We start from the raw sequence: 27,434 nt of genomic DNA on the forward strand, positions 1-27,434 counted from the left end.
TGTGTGGCAGTTCAATTCCCGTAGGTGGCAGCAGTGCGCCACACTGAGGTTTAGTCTTAGTCTTACACAGCACACGAAGAAAAACTCCCAAACTAGAGGAAGGAGACAGCTAGCTGACAACATAAACACAAATATATCGAAGCAGAATCCTTATTTCGGACGACTAACTTTTGTTTCTGACGCCGCTGCCTGTTGGAGAATACGTGCACGATGTGATGCATGTCATGCGCGGCTCGGTTACATTTGTGCGGACCTCGGAATCGACACCCAGGCCTTGAAGTTGTCCTGCTCACGGATGGTAAGACATTGATTGTGGAGCTAACTAGCCTGCTAGCTCGGTGGCTAACCCCTAACACAAGCCATTGAAAGGGTTTTCATTCAGCGTTACTAAAATATACATACTTTTATTAGACGCCAGCATCGCAAAAGCCTACATAAACCGTAGCTTTAATCATCACCGGCTTCGATGTGGTTATGAATGGGTTGCGCTGCGTCGGCTAGCTGGTGCGCACCGCTCTCTGTTGTATGGAGAGAACGGCGCATCAGACTCCATTATACCCAGACGACAAATGCATATAGCGGGCACAGTATGGCTTTAAGGTGCTTAAGAATGACTAGTTACGAGCGGCTGGTACGATATAAAACGATAGGTGATCCATAAAGTCGCACTTGGTGTTGATAAAATCTCCACTTTGCGCAGCCGCTTTGGTTCGCGTCATGTTCTGGATCGCCTTCCACCAAAATCCACCATGGTGGGCGGTGACGACTTAGTGTAAACAATTGTGAAAACTTGCACACGCCGAATTGCCCAGTGGTTCCCAAAGGTTCATAAAACACCGTTCGGTTATGCCTGGCGACACCTGCACAGGTAAGGATAGACGAGGTGATAGTGAATCGCCAGGTTTTTTAAACGTACCCCGGCGTGCCGAGCGCTCCGCACCGGGCAGAGCTGGAAATGCCCCGCGGCTCGCAGAGGGAGCTCAGACCCGGAGCGACGACACAGCATCTGCGCTGCCAGAAACAGCTGTGGCCGAAAATAACGCTGTTCCTGCTGTGTCAGCCCATTCTCCCCCTTGTCTTGTGTAGTTTCTTAGCTTCCTCATACACTACTCACAAAAAGTTAGGTCTATTTGGCTTTTGGGTGAAATTTATGGAAAATGTAAAATGTTCACACTACAGTGATATTATATCATGAAAGTAGGGCATTTAAGTAGAAGCATGCACTGGTGATTTCCTCATCTCAAACAATTTCTTGAAACAAAAGCCAACAACAGTGGTGGATATACCACAGCAAAAAATGTCAGTGTCAATAACTTGTCATGTGCCCTTGAGCATCAATTACAGCTTGACAACGACGTCTCATGCTGTTCACAAGTCGACTTATTGTCTGCTGAGGCATGGCATCCCACTCTTCTTGAAGGGCGGCCCTCAGGACATTGAGGTTCTGGGGTACAGAGCTCCGAGCCTCTACACGGCCACTCAGCTGATCCCATAGGTTTTCTATGGGATTCAGGTCTGAGAAAGTGCAGGCCACTCCATCTGAGGTACCCCAGTCTCCAGCAGCCGTTCCCTAATGATACGACCTCGATGAGCTGGAGCATCAAACACCTGATGTGAATTTTGCCGTTAAACTCCTTGTTAGAGAACAGCAACTTGTGCAAAAAGTACTGAAACATTGAACAGTTGGACATGTGCATTCAAAAGTTTACAGAAGGTCACATTAAGTTCACCTGTAAAGGTTATAATGCATTTTAGGTTCATCCTGAAATTTCACCCGAAAGCCGAATATCCCTTACTTTTTGTGAGTAGTGTATGAGCTCCTGCCTCCACAATCTAAAGTCCCAAGGAGGATTAGTCACTGCATTAAACTGATGATGGTTTTGGACGGGAATAACATGTTAAAGATTGCTAAGTTACCTGTAATAATAAAACTATGCAGGTAAAGTTCAAATGAAGTGTCATCATATGCATATAGAAGGTGTGTGTGTTATTGTCCCTTTTAATAGCACAAGGGATATCCTGTGTATATCTTCTGACATGCCTCAGTACACATGCAGAGCCATCTAACCCCACACTGAGCTGAGGAATTAATGAATATATTGAAATTGCTGTTATGTTGGGTTTTAAATAGTCTAAGTAGATTTTTGCCTTTCGAAGAACATTTGTTGATCTCATGTTGTTATCACCAAATCTCTGGATGAAAAAAAGTTATTTTTGCAAATGAGACAAAATACAGAGAACATTCGAAATGGTGGTGTTTTTCTTTTCTTCCTGATGTACAGGACAAACTGAACTGAAATCAAAATTGCAATAAGCCCAACCCAAAACCCCCAAATCGCAATAAATAATGAGCTGTGGGTTTATTGGACTGCTTCACCTCTAACAGCCATACGATAGATTCATTGTGATCCATTAGCACGATACTGTAAACATACACAGTCATCACTGAGCAGGTTGGCAGCCTCAACCAGCCTCTGCTCTGCATCTTACATTGTGTACTGCTGGGTCAGGCTTGCTGGTGGGTTGCTTTGCAGTACAAACAGGAAAACTTTCCACTTTGCTGCTCAGCCAAACGCGTGATTCTGTCCCCCGTGTCAACTATTCTGTCCAAACCTACTTCTTCAAGCTTGCTTTCCTATAGACAGGTCATCGAATGTTATGCGTCTCTAATGGTATTATTGTGCTCTTCTGCTGGTTTTGATTATCAGAGTCACAATTTAACTTTTCATTCACTATTTACCTGTTTATTTACCCATATAACTGCGCAATAATTGATATTCATAAGCTGTTACAGCAGTTCAACAGTGCAATAGTCCTGTGCATGTATGGTGTGTATATACATATTTTTTTTTTTTACATATGCTCAAGTTCTTATTTCTGCATTTATTGTTGTAATATTTTTTTGATTAATGCACATATTTATACTTAATGCACATACTTTTTTACAACATGGATTAATGCCCATGTGTATATATAAGGCACATAGTTTTACAAAGGCACAAAGTTTTACATAGGTTACAAATTTCTAATGCACACATTTTTTTTTTGTTTCTTATTTTTCTATTTCTTATGATTTCACTTATGCTTGTAATATGTTCTCTTGACAATATGAGCAACTGCAGCTGACCTAATTTCCCCTCAGGGATCAATAAAGTTTCTCTGATTCTGAACTTTTGGTTTTATATTTAGTTATTTTTCTTCTGTGAAGCACTTCGTGAACCCTGTTTTGGAAAAGCGCTATATAAATAAAGTTTATTGTTATTGCTTTTATGACTACAGAATTCCAGCCTTATTTTAGTTTATCTGGTAAGAATGTATTTTGGATGATGTCACCTCTTATTCTTCTTGTGCTTCAAAAAAACTTAAAGCGGCATCCCGGAGGGGCACTAACAGGGTTTATGGGAAATGTAGTCTGGATTTGGAGAAATGCAGAATGTCACATGTTGTCACAAATTGAAACTGGTGAGCATTCACACAAAATCTCCGTTCAAGTCATCACAGAAGCAAATAAACTCCACATTGTGCTTATGTTTTTTTCCTCTTGACGTAGCCCATGATTCAGCTGGAGAAACCACTGCTGCCTGGGACCATGCCTGTGGTATGGCCCACCATCCTGGACCTCGGCAGGGATGAGTGCAAAAGAATTCTCCGCAAACTGGGTAAGATAGAGTAATAATAGCGAAACTGAAAAATACATAAATCATGTCGTTCCAGCCATTTTTTTCCCATTAGTCGTACTGTGAGAAGGTTTCTGGGACGAAGAAGGAAAAAAAAAAAAAACAAAAGGATTTTCATTTGTGTCATCTGGGCATCTTAGTTGCAGCCAAAACTTTAATCTGATCATAGCGGACTCCAGTGATTTAACTGCACGCAGATTGATTAAATCAGAGTGGAAAGGTCATCTGTTGCTTCATCTAATAATACAGGGCATTCTTTTCAGAGCACATTGCCCAGCTTGGAAAATTGCCGAGAGGGAAACAATCAGTGCATTTCCACTGAGAATATGCTGGTTTAATAATTACATATGTTTTCACTCTGAGAGGTTTTACCTGACTTTTTTTTTTTTCATTATAAAGACTAATAGCACAATATGGGGCAGCCAAATAAGTGCTGTTTTCAAGTTTGCAAAATGAGTTTTTTTACATAATGTCACTTTCCAAAACCCAAAGTGGATATACATACAGCCCTAATGGTGAAGTGAAATGCTGATTGTACTCTGAATCAAGAAATTCTAATTTAACAAACCGATCAGTTGAATGAAGCATGAAGTCTGTGAGAACACACACACACACACACACACATACACTGCATGCTGCACGCAAGCGCTTCATGTGCCTCAGTTGTGCACAATAAATAGATAAATAAATAACAGGCTGGAGAAGATTATTCTACATTTCCCTTTCTCTCCACTTAATCAGTCTTGTTCTGCAGTGCTGTGCGTTGTTTCATCTGTGTCTGTGTGTTTTGTAGAGCTGGAGGCTTACGCCGGGGTTATCAGCGCCCTGCGAGCTCAAGGAGATCTGACCAAGGACAAGAAGGACATCCTGGGAGAGCTCACTAAAATTCTCGGGTAATTGTTGGCTGCAATGTGTAAACAGGCCAATTGAACAGTAATATAACTGCAAGAATCACTACAGAATGAAAATACGCGACACTGCCTCCAATTCACGCTCTTTTGTTCAAGTATTTATAAGAAATCTTCAAACCTGAGAGGCCTGTAGTTACATCAGTCGACTTTTGTGTCCCCAGTCGACTGAGAGCAACTTTTACTTTGATTTCTGTACAAAAGCATTTTAATAGCGTTTTAAAAGTGTGCTTTATCTCCTTCCCCACCCTCCACACCTGCCAGTATCTCCACAGAGCGTCATCGTGCAGAAGTCCGCAGGGCAGTCAACGATGAACGCCTCACCACAATTGCGTACCAGTGAGTATACAACTCTCCGGTTATTACTCACATTGTGCCGCCCCGTTACAACAGTGACTTAAGAGGAATGCGATCGCAGGTGGACCCTCCCCCAGCAGGAGTTTTGTCAGGAGCAGACTGATGGTGGCAGATTGGATGGTCTAATAATGGTGTTGGGCTGCCACTGTTAATCAGGGTGTTTGTAGGTCCGTAAAAGTCCTAAAATATCTTAAATTCAATTTTAGAGATATGAAAAGTTGTCAAATAGTTTTAAGCATTAAATGTAGTTTCATTTAGCAGTCTAATGTCAAAATGAGTCAAATTCTGCATCAAGGTCAAAACTAAAATCATCTTGTTGAGAACGCACCATGTTTGTGCCTGAAACATACCGCTGCACTGGACCAGGTATGTTGCACTTGCCTTTATATTTAACCCACAATGCTTATAATGACAAAAAAAAAGATTATTTGTCCAAAAATCTGTCTTAAATTTGATAAAAATCTGACTTGAACAGATCTTAGAAAGTGTTAAATTCAACTCTCTGATACTTGCAGACAACCTGTGAATGCAGGAAGGTGCAAAGATTGATCAACATTTCATTGCAGTTTTGTGGGGTGGAAGGAGTTTGTTGTGTAAACCATCCAATAATGAGTCAAGGCTGAAAGTGTTTGCACTTATTCTGAGTTAGCTCTAGAAAAGCTACTGGATTTTGGGCCCCCAAGAAAGAGTTAACAGGATGTCACTTGAAAGGAGCAAATTTAACTTTATATTACCATTTCTTTGCATGATTTTAGGATCTACAAAAGTCATGGAGGAACATAAAAACTGAGATGTTTCATTTCTAAAATTTAAAACAGCTGAAAAGCACACGCACACATACTGTTTCTGGTCAACATTTTCACTCAGGAATGATTTTAATAAGGCTTTTTTATATCTTTAGGGTATATTAAATACTGAGAAGGTCCATGCCTTTCTTTTCCAGCATGTCGGGTCCTAACAGTGCCTCAGAGTGGTCCATTGAAGGGCGCCGGCTTGTCCCCTTGATGCCAAGACTAGTTCCTCAGACAGCCTTTACTGTGACTGCCAATGCGGTTGCCAATGCCACAGCCAGTCAGAACGCCTCCCTCCTGCTGCCAGCTGAAACTGGAAACAAAGAAGGTAGGCCAGCGTGGCTTTGTATTTGACACAACGGTTCTTAAAATATACATCTAAATGGTCAATGGCACTATTGTTTTCCTTCCTGCAGTGGTTGTGTGTTACTCGTACACAAGCACTACATGCACCTCAACCAGTGCCACAGCAACCAGCGGCACTATAGGAGCCACAGTGAAATCTCCAAGACCACCGAGCCCGGTCTCCAACGTCGTGGTGTTGCCCAGCGGGAGCACCGTCTACGTGAAAAGTGAGTCTCAGAATAATGAAGAATTCCCCTTGTTGTCCCTCTTTGCTTCCTACTGGAAAAAGGAAACAATAAGTGAAATTAAACCAGGTTTAACCTTCAGTACTGCACTGCAAAAACGCAAAATCTTACCAAGATTATTTGTCTTATTTCAAGTCAAAAATGTCTTATTTCAAGTCAAAATATCTCATTACACTTAAAATAAGACATGATCACCTCAGAAGAAACTTGTTTTTAGACAATTTTCAGTTGTTTCAAGTGAAAATTCACTTGAAATAAGTGAAAATTTGCTTGTTTCATTGGCAAAATTTGCCAGTGGAAAAAGTGAAAATTCACTTGAAATAAGTAAAAATTAGCTTGAAACAAGAAACAAATTTTGCCAATGAAACAAGAAAATTTTCACTTGTTTCAAGCAAATTTTCAGTTGAAACAAGTGAAAATTGTCCAAAAACAAGTTACTTCTGAGGTGATCATGTCTTATTTTAAGTGTAATGAGATATTTTGACTAGGAATAAGACATTTTTGACTTGAAATAAAACAAATAATCTTGGTAAGATTTTGAGTTTTTGCAGTGTGTTGTGGAAGATCAACAGCCGCGGGCTTGATTGATAGCCGGTTATACTGACAGTACTGTGATTTTTGCTAAATCCTCTTTTGCGTCTTCATTAGCATGCAGGCTTAGGGCCTACTCACATTAGCCCATTCGTACCGTGCCCAAGCACGTTTGACCCCAAAATCCAGATTATTTGACTAGTGTGAGCGCTCCGTTCCGTGCTTCAGTAGAGCACACTTCCTCCACTCTGGCACGGTTGGAGGAGGCGTGCTTCAGGACGGTACGGGCGTTCATGCACGAGCACATGCACGGTCACGCACGCAGCGCGCGAACGTGGATATGACATAGCAGGTGAGAATTTCCAATATGAGTTCTCTGTATACACTGCAGACATATGTTAATGTACTCCAACTAAATCAGTCCCAGACACAATACAGATACCAGACATGTTGATTGTGATGTAAAGAGGTTTCATCAGTTGAAACCTCAGCAGACATTTCCTTCACTTTGACTCTGGTATCCTCTGGATCCCATCCACCCCTGTAGTCGTCCAAATGACACGTTATATTGGCATTTTCTGTGGGGATGCATGATAGTGACAGCATATCAATGGGGTCAGTCAATTAAGGTGTTAAAATAAATGTCAGCATATCAGATAAATTAAAAAAAAAAAAAAAAAAAAATATCATGCATTCCTAAAAAAAAATAAATATGGCTTGTTTTACATCACCCAAGTTGAAGCAGTTTTCTTATTTTGCCCGGTGAATATGTGCATTTTGTCGAAATAAGTGTTGTATTTTATGCCTGCATCTGGCATTATCTCTGCAGTTAGGTGGAAAAAATATGTGCGTATATCAGTATCGGCAATCGCCCAAAAGAAAATATCGGCATACCAAATATCAGCAAAAAATCCAGAATTTTGTATCCCCAGTTTTCACTACAAAAATGACCAATGAAAAGTCATTTAGTCTCGTATGAGCGTTCAAATTGAGTTTTTTCTTGAAACGGATGGAGAAAAATCTGCCAGTGGTGGGAGGTAATATCACCTGATTCCAGGTTTAGCAAATGAAAATATCTTGAAATAAGGCGTGTCACTCCACTGTTACCAGTAGATTCACATGAGTCAAGAAAATACTTAAGACAAGTTCATTTGTGTTGAAAACAAGTGACTTTGTCTTATCCCCGTTGCACATTTTCCTCTTCAGTAACAGAAATGGATATTTTTTGCAGTGTGTGATGGCATGGAGTTGCCACGGGGGGAACAGTCCAGAATTTCTTCCCCATAATGCCAAGTTTGTGCTGGCTGTGCTTCATTTTTCCTAAACAAAGGGTCTGGTTGGAGTTAAGCCTGTGGGATTAAATTTTACAATTCCTTAAATATGTGTTACCAGTCTGTGTATCCATATTAAACAACTGGAACAAGGGGTGTGCGACAGGATGAATTTGGAAAGCAGTTCAAAATGGAATGAATGTTCAAACACACTTGGATAGATTGTTTTTAGGGGGGAGAGAAGGGTTTTGTCTGCTTCCTCAAGCGGCCCCCTTTTCACATCTGAAATAATTGGGACTGTGCTTCCAAACCCTGGAGTTCAGTTTGTTTGGATAGAAAGGTAACTACATAGCTTTAATGGTTAAGTTAAATGATGATTTTGAGTCAAGAAATTCTAATTGAACTAACTGATCAGTTGAATGAAGCAAGAAATCAGCCAGAACAGACACACACTGCATGCGGCACGCCACTGTTTCATGTGCGCCAGTTGTTTCTTGTCTTGTTTACAGGACAATGTGAAATAAAATCAAATGTCATGTTCATGTCACAGCAATTACCTGTGTGTGCTGAAGGTCAAACTAGGCATGACATTTATTTTGTCTAATTAAATGTCTGTTGTTCGCTTCCTATCCCTCTGAGGCGTGAGCTGTTCAGATGAGGACGAGAAACCTCGAAAGCGAAGGCGGACCAACTCCTCCAGCTCATCCCCCGTGGTGCTGAAGGAGGTCGCCAAGGTGACCCCGCCGGTGTCCAAGAACATCACGGTGCCGGTGAGCGGCAGCCCCAAAATGAGCAACATCATGCAGAGCATCGCCAACTCCCTGCCCCCTCACCTGTCGCCGGTCAAGATCACCTTCACCAAGCCCACCATCCAGACCACCAGCACCACCACACAAAAGGTGAGCAGCAAAACAGCCGTCATCCTCCACATGACTTTCGTGGTTATTTTATTTATGTGATTTTAAAGGAAAAATCAGCCCTAAAACTCTGACACACAATTAACTTAGTACATAAGTTGTGCGAAAAAAGCCTTGGTGCTTTGTGAAGGTGTGGGGCTTATGACACTTTATGTCGCTTTGTTTAGGGATTTTCAAACTTTGTTCTAGACGCCATAGTTGACTATTTTTACGTTACAACTGTTATTTATTCAATCATGTAGGTGTTATACTTGTCAAATAAAGTCAAAGTAGTAAGATTAAAACGTAATGTTAAGATAATCACTCATACATATTTTTGTGTTGTAGCGATCCTTTGAAATCTGAGCAGTTGATTACCTTCAAAAATATGGAAAAAGGCAATTATCTAATTAGAAAAGAACTACTTGAACATTAATAAAAAAAAGAAAATTTTGCAAAAAAAATATTGTAATGTACGTAAAGATCTGGGGAAAATCAACAACAGAAAATGACCAAAACACATTTTAAAAATATATAAGAAACCTACATTAATAGTTAGTAAAATGGTGTATTTAAAGGTCAGGTTAGTGATGATTAGTAATGCTGGATGAATATCAGATTTTTGTGTTTAAATGCTTATGAAAGGTGTCTGAACACAGTATTCCTCATTTTACTGTGGAACTCACAGAACTCAACTCAACGCAACTTTATCTATATAGCACTTTTAAAACAACTACAGCTGAAACAAAGTGCTGTACATAAATGATCATAAAACAGCAAAACAGTAAAAACAGTAGAAAGAATAAAAACAATCAAGCAAATTAAAACAGAGTAACGTCTCAGTGTACATAAATGATCATAAAACAACAAAACAGTAAGAGCAATTAAACAGTAAAAAGGATAGAAACAATAAAACACATAAAACAGAGCGACGTCTCATGCTGGGTTAAAAGCCAATGAGTAAAAATGGGTTTTAAGACTGGTTTTAAAAATGGACAGTGAAGAGGCCTGTCTAAGGTGCACAGGTAAGTCATTCCAGAGTTTGGGGGCAGCAACCGAAAAAGCTCGATCCCCTCTGAGCATTCGCTTTGACCTCGGTACCTCCAGGAGCAGCTGGTCAGCTGACCTGAGGCACCGGGCAGGAGCGTGAGGATTGAGTAGCTCAGAGAGGTAGGGCGGGGTGAGGCCATTTAAAGATTTAAAAACAAATAAAAGAATCTTAAAATGAACTCTAGAAGACCATGAAGGCCCCTTGGTGGTCCGCGGACCTCAGTTTCAAAACCCCTGGCTTAGTTCAGTGGCTTCATTTAAGAAGCTGGACTCCTTTACACATTACCAAAGTTACTTAACTCTCTGCAGTCATTTATAGGCACAGATCCGAACTTTGCTTATGATGGAGCACCGATCATTTTTCGTTTTTCATTTGCACCGTTTGTCCCTGTCTTTCTCGTATCAGGTGATCATAGTGACGACTTCTCCGAGCTCCAACTTCGTGCCCAACATCCTGTCCAAGTCTCACTCCCACAACAACGCGGCGGTGTCCAAGCTGGTCTCCACGTCCATGCTGACAACAACCAGCCAGAAACAGACGGTGGTGTTTCCCACCAGCTCCAGCCCTTCTTCCAATCCCAACACAGTCGCCGTGACCACGGTGGTGTCGTCCAGTCCCTCGGTGGTCATGTCAACTGTGGCACAGTGTAGGTGTTCAGATAACTGGTTACGGATCATTTCCTTGCTAATTTGAGGCAGGTAGCACATGTAACATCAAGATTATATCATTATAAAATCCTGGTGATACCTCAGTATGATGACCGTCCCCTCTCACACCAGTGCTAGTATCAGTGTGTTTCTCTAGATTAAAACCAAGCTATAAATAGGATATTTGCTTCTTTGGACAATGTTTTTTTTCTTCAGCTTTTTTGAAGACTGTAAACATTAGAAGTCTTGTTTTTTTTTCATTGTCTTTCAACTCTTTCCAAAATGTGTTGTTGCCAGAAACTCTGCATGTTTTAACTCTGTTTGCTGTGAAAGAAAAGCGCCCTCTTCTTCTTGTGCGCCACAAAACAAAATCCTGTTGTGCTGTGAGGCAGTTCAGCAGATTTTCCATCAAATCCCACCAGGTGGCTCACAATGTAAAATACAGGCTGTTGTTGGCAGCTGTCCTGATTCTTTAGGGTAACTGTAGTAATGTCTTAAAATTATTGTGGTAACAATTTATTGATGTTAAAATGCCACATATAGCACATTTATCATGTACGTATCAAGCTGCTGTTTAACTTGAAAAGTTCGCTCTAAAAATAAGAGACTTATGGGGAAACTGGCAGTTTAATCAAGTATCAAAACTGCATGTTAGAGTGGAATCTAAACCCCCACCTCCATTCTGAAATCACAAATACTGACAAAGCAAAGCAAACACAACAACAAATATATATGCTATATGCTTATATGGTTATCCCTATGATCCCACACCTTTTGGACATCCTGTTAGAGCTGAGTTATCAGTATTTTTCCCAACTTGGAGAGGTCAACGTCGTGTTTTTTGGCGATTCGGGCAGGGGGTGCAGCCACAATCACCAACCAGCTCAAAGAAATTAACTGGCTATGTTACCTTAGCATAAACATAAGTAAAAGTTGTTATTGTTATTGTGCAGTTAGAGTGATATTAAACGATTGCAAGGGTCACCCAGTCTAGTTTTCATCATTCTTCTGTCATCATTCCTCTTCATCATTCCCTCTCCCAGGTGCTTCCTCAGCTGGCGTGAAGGTGGCGTCCGCCAGGCTTCCCTCGCCCAAGACCCTGGTGGGATCACCCACTCAGATCCTGGCCCAGTTCCCCAAGCAGCAGTCGCCCAAACAGCTTCAGCAGGGCTCGCCTATAGCAGCTTCCAGCGTCAGCCAGACCCAGACCTCCACCACGCCGCCCGGCTCCAAGCCCACCATCCAAATCAAACAGGAGTCAGGTGAGTCAGAGCAAGTCCCTTTCAGAGTTAGTTTAGAAGAGTGCTAGTCGACAGGATGCATAAGAAACTGGCTCGTACACAAAGTGGAGATGGCTTTACCGCCCTGTTTGTCTTCATAGAAGAAGTCAAGACACCAGATGACTTGACAACTTGGAGATCAGTGCATGAAATCATATATTAAAGTGGTAATCTGTAAGATTCTCATTTAGTAAATTTTAAAAATCATTCATTGTTTGTTATTTATTTATTATTATGGAAACAGCTTTAATGCTAAGCGATGTTTCTGTGTGATGTTTCTGTACTGCATAACCAGCGATCACCTGTCAGTTCAACAGCGTGTCCGGTACTGTATTTGTTGATGGAGTTTGGCGCTCTGTGTTTTGTCTGTTCAGCCTTAGTGAATATCACTGCTCATGCTAACTACCCCTTCTGTTTCGTCCAAACAAACTGGAGATGTAAAATACTTCCTGTGCGTCAGAGTTTTTTTTCCTACGAATGACCTACCAGGTGTTTAGAACAGCAGATGTTTTCATGAGCTGGCTGGTTGAATCACTACAGTTTTTTTTTTATCAGTCAGAGATTTGGCGTTGCAAACTGGGGCACTTACTCATAGTTAATGTGACAGAGCATGACTTTAAGTGAAACTTGTTGAAACATCCTGTTCCTGTACATGACTGTATGTTTAATTTGTTCTCGAGAAGTCTTATTTAATGAGCGTTGTGTTTTGTAGGAGTGAAGATAATCACCCAGCAGGTTCAGCCCAGTAAGATCCTGCCCAAGCCTTCCTCAGTGTCCTTGTCCAGCAGCAGCTCTTCCCCAATCATGGTTGTCAGCAGCAACGGAGCCATCATGACCACCAAGCTGGTCACTCAGCCAACAGGTGGGCGAGCTCAGAGACTTGGTCGGTTACACACCAAAAAAAAAAAAAAAAAAAAAAAAATGCCTCAAATCAGGTGAAAGAAGATCTCATGACAGTCTGTGTCACAGTGTTCCAGCTATATATCAAAAATGGAAAATGGAAAAAAACTCAGTGTGTGGTGTCCACCTTCAGTTCTTAACTGAATGACATAAATTGCACTTTTTACTGCTTCATGCAGTAACTGAAAACACATCAATCGACAACTGTGCCATTTCCTTAGAGGCTAATACATTCATGTGTAGTATAAGCAGCAGCAGCTTACATTCCCTCTTGTGTTTGTGGTTTTAGAGTGCAGCATACTCATTTTTTAGTCTTAGAACAGGGGTGTCAAACTCGTGCCATGGAGGGCCAAGAGGCTGCAGGTTTTCATTCCAACCAACAACTCCACCAGGTGATTTCACTGATCACCCTACCTCCAAACAGAAAGGCGGGACTAATCAGTGAAATCACCCGGTGGAGTTGTTGGTTGGAATGAAAACCTGCAGCCTCTTGGCCCTCCATGGCACGAGTTTGACACCCCTGTCTTAGAAGGACGATGCTGTTGATTAATTCTCTCTGTGTGTAAACTACATTTTGCAAGATGAAACATTTAAAAAAAAAAAAAAAAAAAAAAAACACTTGCCCACTTGCAATTCCACTCGCAAACAAGAACCTTCTATCAACCCTTTACTCATTTCTGTTAACCCTATGGTTCATTTTCATCAGTAGACTTTGCATGGAGTTCAAATTGCATGTCCCTGCCTTCTTAAAACATTCATTCACTTGTTCATCCGTTCCTTTTCAGGATAGCATTGCTTGCATTGAATAGACATTTTCATCTGTGCAGGTTATCTGTCATTGACCATCCATCCATCCATCCTTTTTCTATATTTGCTCATCTTAATCAGGGTCATAAGTGGGCTGGAGTCTTTCCCAGCATACCTTGTGTGGAAGGCAGGGAAACACCCCAGACAGGTCACCAGTCCATCATAGACTGTTCAGTGTAAATAATTAAACGATGCTTCAGAGTTGTCCAGAAATACTGATATTTCAACTAAGCAGGAATCAGTACCTACTTGGGTTTAACTATTGGTAATTCCATGTCTACTGTTGACACACCTGCATCGCCCGGATTACATTATATAGTTTACATTGCAAAAAAAAAAAAAAAAACACAAAATAAAACTTCTTTAGGAGGACTTCAGATGCACTACAGTGTGTAAATAGAGGGCAAGTGAAATATTAAATGTTAAAAGTCAGCCATTCACATAAAACTTGGAAAAGTTTTTGAAACTAAGAATTGTTTTCCCCAGGAAATCTTAAAATTAGTTTTGAAATCTGAAGTGTTGATCATATTTAAAGCTACAATCTGCAACCTCTTTTCTCTGAGGCAGCAACTGTAGTATTGTTATTATTATCGTTATGCATTTCTCATGAAGTAATGCCACAACACTTTCTCCATAAAGGCACCCAGGCCACCTATACGAGACCCACTGTCAGCCCCAACATCGGTGCCAGAATATCAGCGTCCGCTGGCGGGGCCACGTACGTCAAAACCACCAGTGGCAGCATCATCACGGTGGTGCCCAAGTCTCTAGCCACGCTGGGTGGAAAGATCATCAGCAGCAACATCGTGTCTGGTGAGTTAACTCCATCCTGAAGTTATTCGCTCAAAGAAGGCATTTAATTTTGCACAAGCTAATTCATTTCGCATGAATAAACACGTGACACATGGCTGACGCTTAGTAGTAGTAGTTAGTAGCTTGCTTTTTTTTTTTTCTCCTAATATTATCTTCATTCTCCTACAGGCACAACAACTAAGATCACCACCATACCCATGACCTCCAAGCCAAATGTCATTGTGGTTCAAAAAACCACAGGGAAAGGAGCGACCATCCAAGGACTTCCTGGCAAGAACGTTGTCACCACGCTGTTAAATGCTGGGGTCAGTTGAACACCGTGATGTGGTCAAGCTTTTCGATGGGTTTTCTTTCCAGGGGAACGGCAACATTTGACCCAAGTGCTTGGGCTTAGAGACGATGGCAGCAGCTTTCTGTTAGTACGAGTCGATTCAGAACCAAATTGTTTCTGTCACAGGTCTTTTCAACGAAAAACATCTCTGGTTCTTGAGCTGGTTCCATCACGGATCCTTGAGCCAAGTTGCCAGCTAGCAAACTGGCCCATGTTTACACCGGTTTGGTGTGCTTCATAACACTCCAACACATTGCCCTGTCCGGTCCCAGTGTTCACCAGGTCCTTTTTTGAGTCTCTTTACTTAATTTTTCTAAAACTTATTTTTAATTTGGTCCTGTGTTAAAAAAAAAAAAAAAAAAAAAAAAACAACTCATCCTTCACCAACTCCTCAGCAATTTTGAGATTCAACTGACTTTTTTTTGTACTCCTTCCATCTTTTCCTGAAATTCAGGAGATGTCCTTTTGAAAGCAATAGTTTTGATTCTTCAGCAGTCCAAATTAACGCGGTTTGATTTCTCTGCAGTGACTCTTGCCGTCACGGCTCCTGCTTCAGTTGTTTCAGTTTTTTTGGTTGCAGCAGGGAATCGACTTTTCTGGCTTTGAGGCAATTTATTTATGATCGAAATGCGTTAGGCTCACAGACCGGAGCTGAACCAGTTCCTTGCTGGTTGAGGAGGCTCATCAGAAACACTGAGAGGCTGTGTAATAATCTGTAGTGAAGTTTTGATTTCTGTAGGAGGCGCTCTTGTCTTTGTTCAGCCATGGTGGCTCATGCTAACTACCCATCTCTTGTTTTGTATCTGCCAGTCAACCTGCTGTTGCTGCTGGACACAGAAAGCACATCAGTTCTGTGTATCATTGGAGTTTTGTCAGGAAATACCTTACAGTGTTCAGTACAACAAATATACTTTTTTTTTTTTTTTTTTTTTAAATGGCTGTAGGCTGAGTCACTATTGTGTGACATCTGGCTTTTATATGAAAAAGCCAGCATTGGTCTTATTTGTCTCAGCAGCTTTGCAAGAGAGTTGTTCTTGTTCACATTCTCACGAAAGGACTATCAACAGAGAAGTGGAATAGAAACAGAAATAGAGGAATAGAATGTGTGAATTGATTTTTAGGTGGAATTTTCTTTTATTAGTAGGCGTAATAGAACAAAAAATTATTTTTTAGCCAGCCTGACCGTGTCCTGAGGTTTTATGTTTTAAATAATGTTCTTTAAACTCCAAGCCTCACAAGGCGTTAAGTACACTTAAATGTTACGAGTCTTAAACATGATTTCACAATCTCAAAAATTCAGCTTTTATACATGCATGATATGATGACAGACAGGCGTGGTTCCTCAGACATAAAATGTACTGTTTTTTTCATACTCTTCAGGCTGTTGTTAAGGATGAAATTAGTCTTAAATTGGATTTGTATTCAGAAGGTTTTGAAGACTTAAATTTCATTTTAATACCTTTAATCACGTTTTTACATGTGGCAGGGTTAGGGTTTCAAAGGGGCAGAAAATTTCTGGTAAATTTCCAGAAGCATTCCGGAAACTTTCCATGGGAAGTTCAGCTGGGGAATTCTGGAAATTTTGTTTTGTCATTAGCAGACATGCGTGCAAACTAATGACATTTTTGACTTTGAATTATTTTGAGTAGATTTTCTTTCTCAGTCCTTCAACATTGATGGTGGATAAATGAATAGAAATAGGCTCGATGAATAGATGAACACTCCTCACTCAGCAGCTGAATCAAACTATAATCTATGTTCTTGTATGAAAACTGTATTTGTATGAAAACTGGCGAGCAGAAGGCAGAAGAACCAGCATCACAGCTGAGCTGGCTAGCACCATGATAGATAGCCTCTTAAATAGCTACTGTATAAACACATTTTGATGTATTTTTTCCAGTTAAACTGTAATACCACAGGTCAAATATATTTACCCCAGTCATATCATCAAAACCTTCTTGACTGGATGTCGTCCGTGGACTAAAATGGAGGCCGAGTCGTGTGGCTTCAGTCATCCTGCTGCCGTGTGCAGGATTCAAGAAACGATCTGTGCATGGGTTTGAGGAACGCACAGTGCAGGGCAGAAATTCAACTGAACTTGCATTAAATCTGGTTGTGTTGATTAGGATTATGCTGCAAGATGATTTTTCTTCAACTACATTAAGTTCCCACTTAAAGGCTAACCTGCAATTTTGCAAATTTCCAGATAATTCCTGTAAATTCCTGTTATTTCCCGTATATTCCCATTAATTCCCATGGAAAGTTTCCAACTTTGAAAATTCCCGGAATTCTGCAACCCAAGGCAGGGTGTACACACGTTTTCCACAGTTTTACAGTTTCTGTTGCAGATGGTATTTTCTTTAAGCGTCATTATGTTCTTTTGGGACATTCTCTAAACGATGAGCCTCTGTGCACCCAGGGTGAGAAGAGCCTTCAGGCCGTCCAGGGAGCCAAGCCCGCCATCATCACGGCCTCCAGACCCATCACCAAGATGATCGTCACGCAGCCCAAAGGCCTGAGCTCCGGCTCGCAGTCCACCACCACAAAGATCATACCCACCAAGATAGTCTACGGTCAGCAAGGCAAGACGCAGGTACGCCCGCTCGCTGCTGACCGCTGTATCTGAAGTCTGTTTGTTTCTGTCTCCTTTCATTTGTTCTTTCCTTCATTCGCTCGCTTTGTTTTATATTGTAAAAGTTCTTAGTGACTTTCTGTGCAATGCTTGTCCACTCTGAAATTAAGAGAATAGGGTCAGTAGTACAGGATGTATTTTATCTGCAATAGTAAATACAACTGGACCGCATGTCGCTTAACAACGAATTCACTGTTCTCCCTTTTATACTGTGCAGTTACATTTGAGGAACTTAAATTAACTGTGTTGGCTGTTTTTTTTTTTCCAGCTTTGATTCTGCGTTTTGGTTTTTGAATTCTTCTAAACATAAATTGAGGGAGCCATAACACGTCTTAAATTTAGGTTTCAGAGCCAGAGTTACTGAGTTTGGACACAATCTCCTGTAAAATATTGATCCCACTGTTTCATGGATTCTTAAAATATTTCTATACCATCTCCGGTCTGACTTTATTGCTGCAGGTCTGTGGTCAGTGTTCAGATTCATGATATTACATTGTTAGTGTACTGACGATGTCCCCTTGTTTCACTACGGGTCACCTCCTACTGACTGGTCAAATTAAGAAATGACTTTCCTACAGAGCTTTTGCCAGTAAAGCTCTTCAATTTCTTCAAGTTACAGGTGTTTTTATTACCTCAGTTTTTTTGAGACTTAACAGGAATGGCTGTATTCTCTAGAAATTCACATGTGTCTGACTCATGCCATGCATGTGGAATTTACAACTATTTCTAGTGATTTAAGCAGAAACACCCACTGTGCCGTGATGTGCAGTGGCAGAAGTAGAAACCATGTGGGCTCCGTGAAGGAATTAGCCCCCACAAGATGTTATACAAAGGCCCATGACAGTGAGAGTGGTTAGTATCAGATGCTTTCCGAAACATCCTCCAGCATCACTCCATCTTTTATCCAATTCCTCTGTTTTCCCCTGGTAATACCTAGTCATAACAGAAAAATGACCTTTGTCACAAAATCAAGAAAAATTGTCACAAAATTAAGAAAAAATGCTTTTCTTATATTTTTAAAAATCAAAATATTATAACTTTTATTTCTTTGAAAACAGTGTGATCAGTGGGTACCTTATGCTGTACAAACAATTTTTTTATGGTGTTGGAGTTTCTGCAGATGCTCTTTCCTTTGTCTATTCATCAATGGTGGCTTATCACTTCTCATATTCACTTCCCAGTTGTTTTTCTGACCACACGTTTCCAGTTCAAATGTAAACTTCCTGTGCAGCAGTGGAGAACTTAGCCGGTGTTTAGAACAGGATTTAAAAGCTCTACACGTCACTATTATATATTGAACAAAGTCAGAGAATACCAAAGTGGATCTTAAGTCATGTGAAAATATAATGTATTATAACTGTGCAGGAAGTCTCATGTTGCCTGCTTTTCTAAAAAATGGAGACCAGAGAAGTTGATAAAACATCGACTGAAGCCTTTTCCTGTCAGGACGCTCCAGTATTTCCTCAGGAAGATTGTTTTTGACGTGCCCTGCTAAGCCCGGTGAAATTTCCTTCTCAGCCATGAGATGACTGAAGCTTTAGACCCGAAACAAACATAATAAGTCTGTTATGACAGGTTACAGATGATGATAGCTGTTATTCCAGTGCATAATAGATAAAAACTACCTTCCAGAGGGCAGTGTCAGACATGAGGTGTCAGTCAACATTTCATCAAGTGCCAAGCACATTAGCTGCCCCAGTTTCTACCTCCTTTCTTTCATTTTTCTCATGGGTTCTCTCTCAGCTTCTGTCCTCCAATATACTTCAAGACAAGTATCATTGAGGGATGGTGATAAGTGGCAACCATAAAAAGTTTGGGGATTTGCCCGTAAATGAATCGTGGCAGCCTAATCGCTTCCTCTCGCTAAGACCTCTTGTTATAAAATGACACTCAAAGACAGAAATCACCAACTTACTGTCTCAGGACTTTTGAAATGTCAATTCTGGGCTATGTTAGCTGCACATCTCTGCACAACTCCCACAGTCGTCTTCTTGTTTTCAGAGAAGACGTCATTTCCATGAATACACTGCGGTACACACATCTATACTGCACATCTATCTCTAGCTCCAAAAATGGCTTGTGATTTGGGCCTCTCATGATGAATCTGTAGCAGCAGCAGCATTGCAGTGCACAAAATCTGTGGTTTTGTCATTTCCTCATTACAATATCAGAATTTCTTCACGGCTGTGCTTATCATGATAGTCACATCATCACTGCATCATTCTCAGAAATAGCCCAGGTGCCATTCAGCGAAAACCAACACTGACTATATTCAGCCTGTGTGAAACTTCAGCCGACCAAAAACTAGATTTGTTCTCAGTTTAGACCCACTAAGTGACCTTTAGAAAGAAGACAACACTCTACCATGGAAGTCTCAGTCCGTAACATCACTCTAACTTCACCAGTGAGTTCAAGGAATGACCCCTTTGTTTCCCTTCAGGTTCTCATCAAGCCCAAGCCGGTCTTCCAGACAGCGGTGGTGAGCGAGCAGACCAGACAGCTCGTCACTGAGACTCTGCAGCAGGTGTCTCGCTCGTCAGACATCGGGCAGAGCCAGAGCTCCGGCCAGGACGGGTCTGCGAAGGACGAGCCCAGTGGCTTCACAGAGACCAGCACCTTGCCCGGTGAGGCTTCCCACAGCACTGCGCAAGGTATCCTTCCATTTTAGATGGCGCGGAGAGCAGGAAGACCATACCCCACTAGGCTGTCTGTAAAAACTAAAACACTCTGCTGCCCCAAAAACAAAAGAAAAGTGTCTGCAGTGCCACTCTCTGGGCCTGCGAGGTACACGAAAATTCAAATTATCCAACATTTCCACTGTCATTTCTCAGACCCTCAGCCTGTAGTGCACGTCGTGTCCTCCAGAGAGCAGGAGTGGGCTGAGCAGGAAGTCGCCGTGGAGTCCAACCCCACAATTATCTACCAGGATGTGTCTGGAGGGGAATCCCAGTCGGCCACTTCCACCATCAAAGCCCTGCTGGAGCTGCAGCAGACAACAGGTGAAAGCAGCTGCTCTGTCACATTTACACATCTGACATCATGTACAGGCTACAGACGAGGCCGCAGCTGGGATGAACAGCTTTGATGGTTAGAGGGGGATATGAACTAAAGGTGCCTCAATGACACACTTGTATGGTGTATGGTGTGATTATCAAAAATATCTCATGCATTTTCAGAAAATTTGTTATTCGTGCAGAAAAAACACTTTTTATTAAATATAGAACCTTGTCTGTCAGTGAGAACATGGTACACATGGTTGTTTGTTTTTGGTGACCAAGCTTTTCTATTTATTTTATTCTTTAAACAGCCAATGGACAAAAAGATAAATAATTGACAAAAAAAAATACAATCCTGCCACACGGAAATGGAATGTGTTTTCCATAATAATGAAAACATTCTGTCTGTGGTTTGCCAGGAACTTCCATAATACCAGAGATAGACATAACTGACTGGACAATAGCCAGTTTTTCATATCATTTTTCAAAAGGCCACTATTTCCCCAATACATCAGCCTAACTCTGCTGGTAGTCACGACACATTGACATTTGTGACATTAATATTTGCCTTCCTAACAGTGAAGGAGAAGGGAGAGTTGAAACCCAGGCAGCACACCATCGACCTGAGCCAGATGGCGGTGCCCATCCAGTTGGCTCAGGAGAAGAAGCCGAGTCCCGAGTCTCCAAGGCCGTCAACATCAGAGGCAGAATCCAGCGCTGAGTACATCCCAGCAGGTAAGCCTCTACTGTCTGAAATGTACATCATGCTCACTATGGGAGTCGAGGTCAGCTCGTGGCTCTTCAAGGCTGCACACTTCCGTTTTCGAAACGGAAGCGTCTCAGTAGCACACAGTGGCGGCTGGTGGAATATTTTTTCCAGGTAGGGCTACATAAAAAAAATTAAAAAAAATCAAGCAAGCATGTATCATAGAAGTATATTTATGTCAATGAAAGGCGTTTGTAATTTGCGCAGCTGAATGTTGTAATGAAATTATAGACATTATAATATAACTAAACAGTATAATATAATAATACGATATCATAATAAGTTATTATTACTACATGCAGTTAGCCAAGCCTTTTTTGTAAACCAAGACTGGTCCAAGCTCTTTTATTCTTTGCTTTGCTTGCGCTGTTCTTCTCTCAAATGGCATATTCTGCAGTGATTTAACTGAATTTTCTTTTTCCATAATGAATTTACTGTCTGTTTACTTTTCACTCGCAACGCTCGTCATCTTCTTCTCTCTACCCTTCATTCATTCATGATCGCATGTGTACCGGTATGTCAGTCTCACCTATGAGGTTTACGCGTTGCTGCCCCCACGAGGTTAGATAGGTAGATAGATATTTATTGTCATTGCATATAAAAACGTAGTGTGTATTAGCTTGGGTGCAGGAAAAATGCGCCCAAGGCAGCTCCTATCTCTTGTATTGAAGAGAAGTGTATTGCGCATGTCCAACTCAATACGAGAGTCAAGCATAAAGATCCATGTGCCCAAACATGTGACAGTCAGTAACCTATCAGTAACTTGAGACAACGTGGAACATTTTATACTAACATTTTGTCGCAGATTATACATTTTACTAACTGGTCACTAACTATATGCTATTTAACTTGCTGGATTGGTCATTTAAAATATACTACAGGATATATTTCAAAGTAGTTTTTATTCACGTCTACTGCAGAATGTTGGGAATGGTGGGGCGGCGCCCTAGTGCCCTCTATTGGCCAGCGGCCACTGGTAGCACAATAGCACAAAGAAAGCTTGAGCTCCCCGTTGGCTCAGGGCTGAAAATTATCTGGAAATTCTTGGTGGACAGGAAGAGACTTCAAATACTTGAGTGAATGTTTAAGTCTCATGCTTGTTATAATGCCAGAATGCCATGCTGTTCTGAGAAATCATTGATAGCAATCACCATCTCTGTCCCGTGGTAAAATATCAGTAATACAGTAGCGATAAATTACATCTATGTGCAAGTTCTAGCATAATTAGGAAAGTGTAGCGCTCGTCACGAGTGTGTTTGTAGCCTGCCTTAGATGTGATGCGACAAATGCGATGGCATGATGGGAGTTTCCCTAAACAGGTAAAGTCGGCAGAGCGGGTCTATCTGCCGATGATGACGATGTGGTCATGTCCTCCAGTCAGCAGCTGGGGAAGCCCTACAAAACCACCAGCCAGATGACGACAGTTGCCAAGCCTGTTCCTACCTCTTCTGCCACCCCAGTGTCACACCTTACCCAGATGGTGAGGTCACGTAATAAACATGACTACCTTTCTGATTATCTATTATTTTTATGTAGGTCATGTTCATTTTATATAGGTCATGTTTCTGCAGCTGCAGAGGCCCAGCTTCCCCTCAGGGATCATAAAAGTATCATCTAATCAAATGCACTTGATGATATCCTCAGTAATCTTCATCATGAACATGTTTTTAGCCCTCTGACAGCCACGGCAAAACCGAGACAGTCCTGGAAGCAGGGGAGCTGGAAGGGGACACCTTGGACCCCCAGACAGGCTTGTTTTACCGCTCAAGCCAATCTGCGACGGAGCCCCTGAAGCAAACAACCACCCATTCTTCCGGACATCAGCCTCTGCCCTCAAACCAGGCGGAGGCTGAGCTGAGTCGGCACGGATCCAGCTCCACCCAGCCGCCCCCGCCGCTGCCACAACTGCAGAGCAAACCTCAGATCAGCCAGCCCTCCTCCTCCTCCTCCTCTGCCTTCTCCTCTACCCCTTCTTTGACTAAGAAACTGCCCAAACTACGAGAGCAGTGTCCGCCCAAACCACAGGCCTTAACCCAGAGTCCCAAAGACCGACCCCTAGCAGCACCAGGCCAGAGCGTGGCAAAGGTTGCTACGCCAGGTACCCCAACAAAACCCCTGCTGACGCCTCAGCTCCCTAAGCTGCAGCAAGCGCCCACATCCCACCACAGGCCTATCCACACACCGATGTCCCAGCCGCCGCCACTCCAGGCTCACCACCCTGTCAGCACAGAAAAGGCTGCGTCCAGCCAGGTGTGTGCCTGTCAGAGCTGAGGGTTACCTGTTCTGTAATCATATTTTACTGGTGTGAACAAAGTTTGAAGTCTCTGAAAGTTCATGTTCATATTGTAGTGGAAACCAATGGCTGGATAAAACCAATGGCTGGATAAAAGCGAAAAGATTAGCAGAAACTTGAAGTCTGCATGTTTTACAGATAACAAGTATCTTCTCAATCTTTTTTTCCATTCCTCAAATCCCCTGAACCCAGCAGCCGATCATCACGCAGAGCGCCACCGTCACCAAGATCACCTTCGGCAGCAGCCACCACTCATCGCCGGTCTTCAGCAGCGGCGAGGCCACCGCCAAGCTGCTGCCAGAGTCCAGCTCCGGCCCGCTGGGCGGCAAGTCCTCCGTGTCCGACATCCTCAAGATCTCCATGATGGAGGCGGAGATCGACCCGAGCACCGAGCCCATGGTGGTGGATTCGTCCAGCGACTGCAGCCCCCTGGGTAAAGGTCTGGACGTCGGCGTTCAGGCTGTCTCGGGCACGTTGGACTCGGGACAGTTCATCAGCAGCTCCGGGGCCTCCATGCATCACTCCCATCCCAAACCCCAGTTCAGCCGCATACAAGGCCTCGCAGCACAGAGGAACAAAGAACACCTGGATGTGATTGAGGTGAGATGTTAACTTCAAAGTCAGCGGTAGGAGTGAATTATCACACACTAGGGATAGACTGATATACCACTTATATAGATAAATAGGTCTCACATGTTGGCCTTTTTATTATATTCCCTAGATGAAGTCGGACATCATATGAGATTTTTCTTGTGAATGCCTCTGAGGATACAGTTATGACAGATTCTTTCAATATTTGGTGTGGACGCTGATTGTGGTTAAACAGCAGATATTCGTTGCCACGTCCTGGGTACACACACACGCCGTCATGAGCACGCGAACATCCTAGTTTAAAACAAAGATATCGCAAGTTATCATGTACATCTGATAACGATGAATGATACTGACCGGCCAATGTCAGCATTTTAATTTTGATATCTACAAAACGTACATAGTTCATGTTTCTGCCAATCTTTTCCCAAAGGAAGCAGTCGTATTTTAGAGCTTTGATATCATTTTTCCTACCTTTTATCCAGTCATTTGTTTGAATTTGTTCCATCACCACAATAAAGTCGTCCACATTAGTTTTCCTAAACTTTGGGTTTTGATGACTTGAAGTTGCGTGGAATGAAACGGTTGGGAGACCTAAGAAATTACAAATTGTGATAATTTGTGATCATCAGAAACAAGATAATTGGGGGTTACCGTGAATATCAAAGGAGCTGATGAATTAATTAAAAAGCGGTAACAGAGACCCTCAGCTTTGCATCAGATTTCATAGGAAATGAATTTGCGTTCTAATGGTAATGGATATATTGTGCGTTCTAGGGTTAAGCACTCCTCCTCAGATCAGCAGATGAAGCTTGCCCTTAATGTGGGCAGTATGTTTTCCAACACTTGTTCTCCTGTCTGCAGGTGATTCCTCAGTACTCCATCTTGCCGGACTCCAGCCAGTCCAACGTGGTGGTGGAGCCCAGCGGCTTCCTGGAGATCACCAACTACACCAGCCAGCAGCTGGAGGAGGACAGCCCCATGGAGCAGGAGGTGGACAGCAGCAACGACGAAGCCACGGCGGCCAGCCCTGCAGAGGACGCCGCCGACCAGCCCTAATCACCCCCCTCAGACCTCCAGTGTAACACCCACTGGATGAGAACCCAGTGGAACTGTGATCCAACACGTGTTGGGTTTCCTCTTGACTTTTTTTTTTATGTGCTACGTGACGAATAAACAGACCTTTATGATTCCTCCGTGGCCTCAGACGCGCTGGACAAAGAAATGCTGGCTGTCATTCAGCAGAAGAATAAAAATACTTTTTCTTTTTTTGGAAAATAAAGCAGACACTTTGTTCAAAATAATTCCTTTTTTTTTTTTATTCCCCCTAACAAATTTGGACATGTGGTTTTTATTGCCACTGAGGAGCGTTGGATGTAAAATATGGGAGTGAGGTGAAAGGCTTTGTTTCGGCCCAGTCCCAGACAGTTGGAACGCAGCCTTTCAAAACACGCTTAATTGTTCAAATATGTTGACAATGTTGCTTGTAAGAGTTTACAAGACTGTTATGCTTTCATGGAACGGATGATTTGGAAATCGGCTGAATGCAGTGTCGACATCGAAGCTGTGCATTCCTGGCGTTGTGCCGCGCACTTGCACATCTTTTCAACAATACTCAATCAGTTTTGACTCCTGCGTACGGTGTTTTGACCAGAATGTTTCAAATAAATTTCCCCCCGAGTAATTGTTTGGGTCATACATATTTTTTGTAGAAAGTGTCTGTCTCGTTGCAGATGGACTTCTTCTTTTGATACTGTCAGATGTGGTTCTTCTTCCGAGCTGCACCTGTGAAACAAGAATATCTGCTCACTTTGGATATTTACAAATTTGTTCAGAAGTCTAGTTTTCAAAAGGGAAACAAAGAAGGAGCAAATCCAGTTGCTGAGTGGAATATAAAGCTGAACCAGCATAGGGTCCAGAAATAAAGATAATGTGTTATAGTTCATTTAAACTGATATGATGTAAAGAAAAAATGTGTTCAGCAATGTACTTTTTTGTAAGATATATTCTTGACTTCAAAATGTTGATGTGATAATTTCACAGAGTATTAATTTGATTGTGCATAGTTTATTCAAACAATGCATTTCCTCTTCTTTTTTTTTTACCTTTTCAAACTAGAGGACTAGTTGAGAGAATGAAATCATTTAATCTGCACAATAAAACCAGCTAGTAGAACACTAAAAATTGTACTTCTTTACTGGCCACTGTTTGAAGAAATTGGAGCTTTTTCACGTAGAAAAAACTGAAACATGAACATGCCAGTAGCAGATGATGGGCAGATGATAGGCGTGTTTTTGTGGGTTTTTTGTCAGTTGGCTGGCAAACCACATCGATTCTCCCTCAACGTGTTTAACTGCATTCAAGTCATGTGGGAATAACCGTCACAATGATTTGATCGCTGAAGCCGATCAAAGTGTTGTGATCGGCTTTTTCACACAACACACATGCACTTAGTAATGAGACTGACCTTCATGTTTTGCAGCCAATCAGACACTGTCAAATGTTTGATCATGTCAAACTAAAACTCAAGTGACAGAGAGAAATTGAGCAAGGCCCTGTCTGTGATATTTTATTTTAATTTTTAAATATTGTGACCCTTCCTGTCTCTGATTTCCAATATTTTCTGATTTTGAAGTTTCTGACTCCGCCAGTGGCTTTTTCCATCTGAGATGGGGGCAAAGTGAATGGGTTCTGACAGTGTCGGTGATATAAAATAAACCTTATTTTACTGTGCTCTCATCTTGTATGAATATTTTTCCACCACATTAGAATAGTGACAGTTGTTGAGTTTGAGACGGAAACATAATCTGAAGCAGTTCATGTTTGACCACGAGGCTGCTGGTGCAACACAGAGGTTTTTCAACTAACATGACAGTGACAAAGCAGGTTTCTCACACCACGACAGATTCATCAAAACACAAAACTTGTGCAAAACTCTCTGAGTGTGAGAGCGATGCACAGCTTGAATCACCCAGAGGAAAATTTCAGCACATAGCCGGGGTGGGATTTCATGAATATAGGACAAACGGAGTGTGTGAGATATCACCTCTGGAAATGTTCCAAAAGCTCCCCACACCGCTGGCCAGCTGGGATTCTTTTACAGTCTGGCTTGACAGATATTTCATGGAGGAGCTCACAACACTCAGCTTGCCTCTGAGTTTAATGGTGAACAGTTACCGATCCATGAACTTGTTCTTATCAGTACTTCTATAGTGTCAGCTGTACACGTCTCTACCTCATCTTATAATCAGCTCTGGTGTGTATAAAGCAATAAAACACAAAATCAGGGGACACCTTCACCACAAG

At 41.9% G+C, this 27,434-nt stretch overlaps 1 protein-coding gene across 3 annotated transcripts; it reads left to right on the top strand.

Moving 5' to 3' along the window:
• Nucleotides 1-82: 82 nt before the first annotated feature.
• On the top strand, nucleotides 83-26,861 carry emsy (EMSY transcriptional repressor, BRCA2 interacting). 3 transcript variants are annotated; one of them, XM_030068799.1, is made up of 20 exons: nucleotides 83-298; nucleotides 3,551-3,659; nucleotides 4,471-4,570; nucleotides 4,850-4,924; nucleotides 5,886-6,061; nucleotides 6,150-6,305; nucleotides 8,765-9,024; nucleotides 10,478-10,718; nucleotides 11,763-11,981; nucleotides 12,712-12,861; nucleotides 14,346-14,519; nucleotides 14,688-14,824; nucleotides 17,270-17,443; nucleotides 19,923-20,133; nucleotides 20,314-20,481; nucleotides 21,058-21,213; nucleotides 22,564-22,724; nucleotides 22,916-23,494; nucleotides 23,730-24,137; nucleotides 24,993-26,861. In XM_030068799.1, exons 1-20 carry the CDS (start codon nucleotides 296-298, stop codon nucleotides 25,185-25,187), a joined length of 3,852 nt encoding a protein of 1,283 aa, XP_029924659.1. In that variant the 5' UTR covers nucleotides 83-295; the 3' UTR covers nucleotides 25,188-26,861. The 3 variants fall into 3 exon arrangements, with proteins under 3 accessions (XP_029924659.1, XP_029924660.1, XP_029924661.1); XM_030068800.1 differs by having other exon boundaries at nucleotides 23,733-24,137; XM_030068801.1 differs by having other exon boundaries at nucleotides 19,923-20,106.
• The last annotated feature ends 573 nt before the right edge of the window (nucleotides 26,862-27,434 follow it).

The sequence above is a fragment of the Myripristis murdjan genome, chromosome 14, assembly GCF_902150065.1.
Source record: "Myripristis murdjan chromosome 14, fMyrMur1.1, whole genome shotgun sequence".
NCBI classification, from domain to species: Eukaryota; Metazoa; Chordata; class Actinopteri; order Holocentriformes; family Holocentridae; genus Myripristis; species Myripristis murdjan.

Coding starts and splice junctions, on each gene's coding strand:
- emsy (XM_030068799.1), top strand. Junction 9,025..10,477: donor CCAGCACCACCACACAAAAG/GTGAGCAGCAAA, acceptor TTCTCGTATCAG/GTGATCATAGTGACGACTTC. Junction 21,214..22,563: donor CGCTGAGTACATCCCAGCAG/GTAAGCCTCTAC, acceptor TTCCCTAAACAG/GTAAAGTCGGCAGAGCGGGT.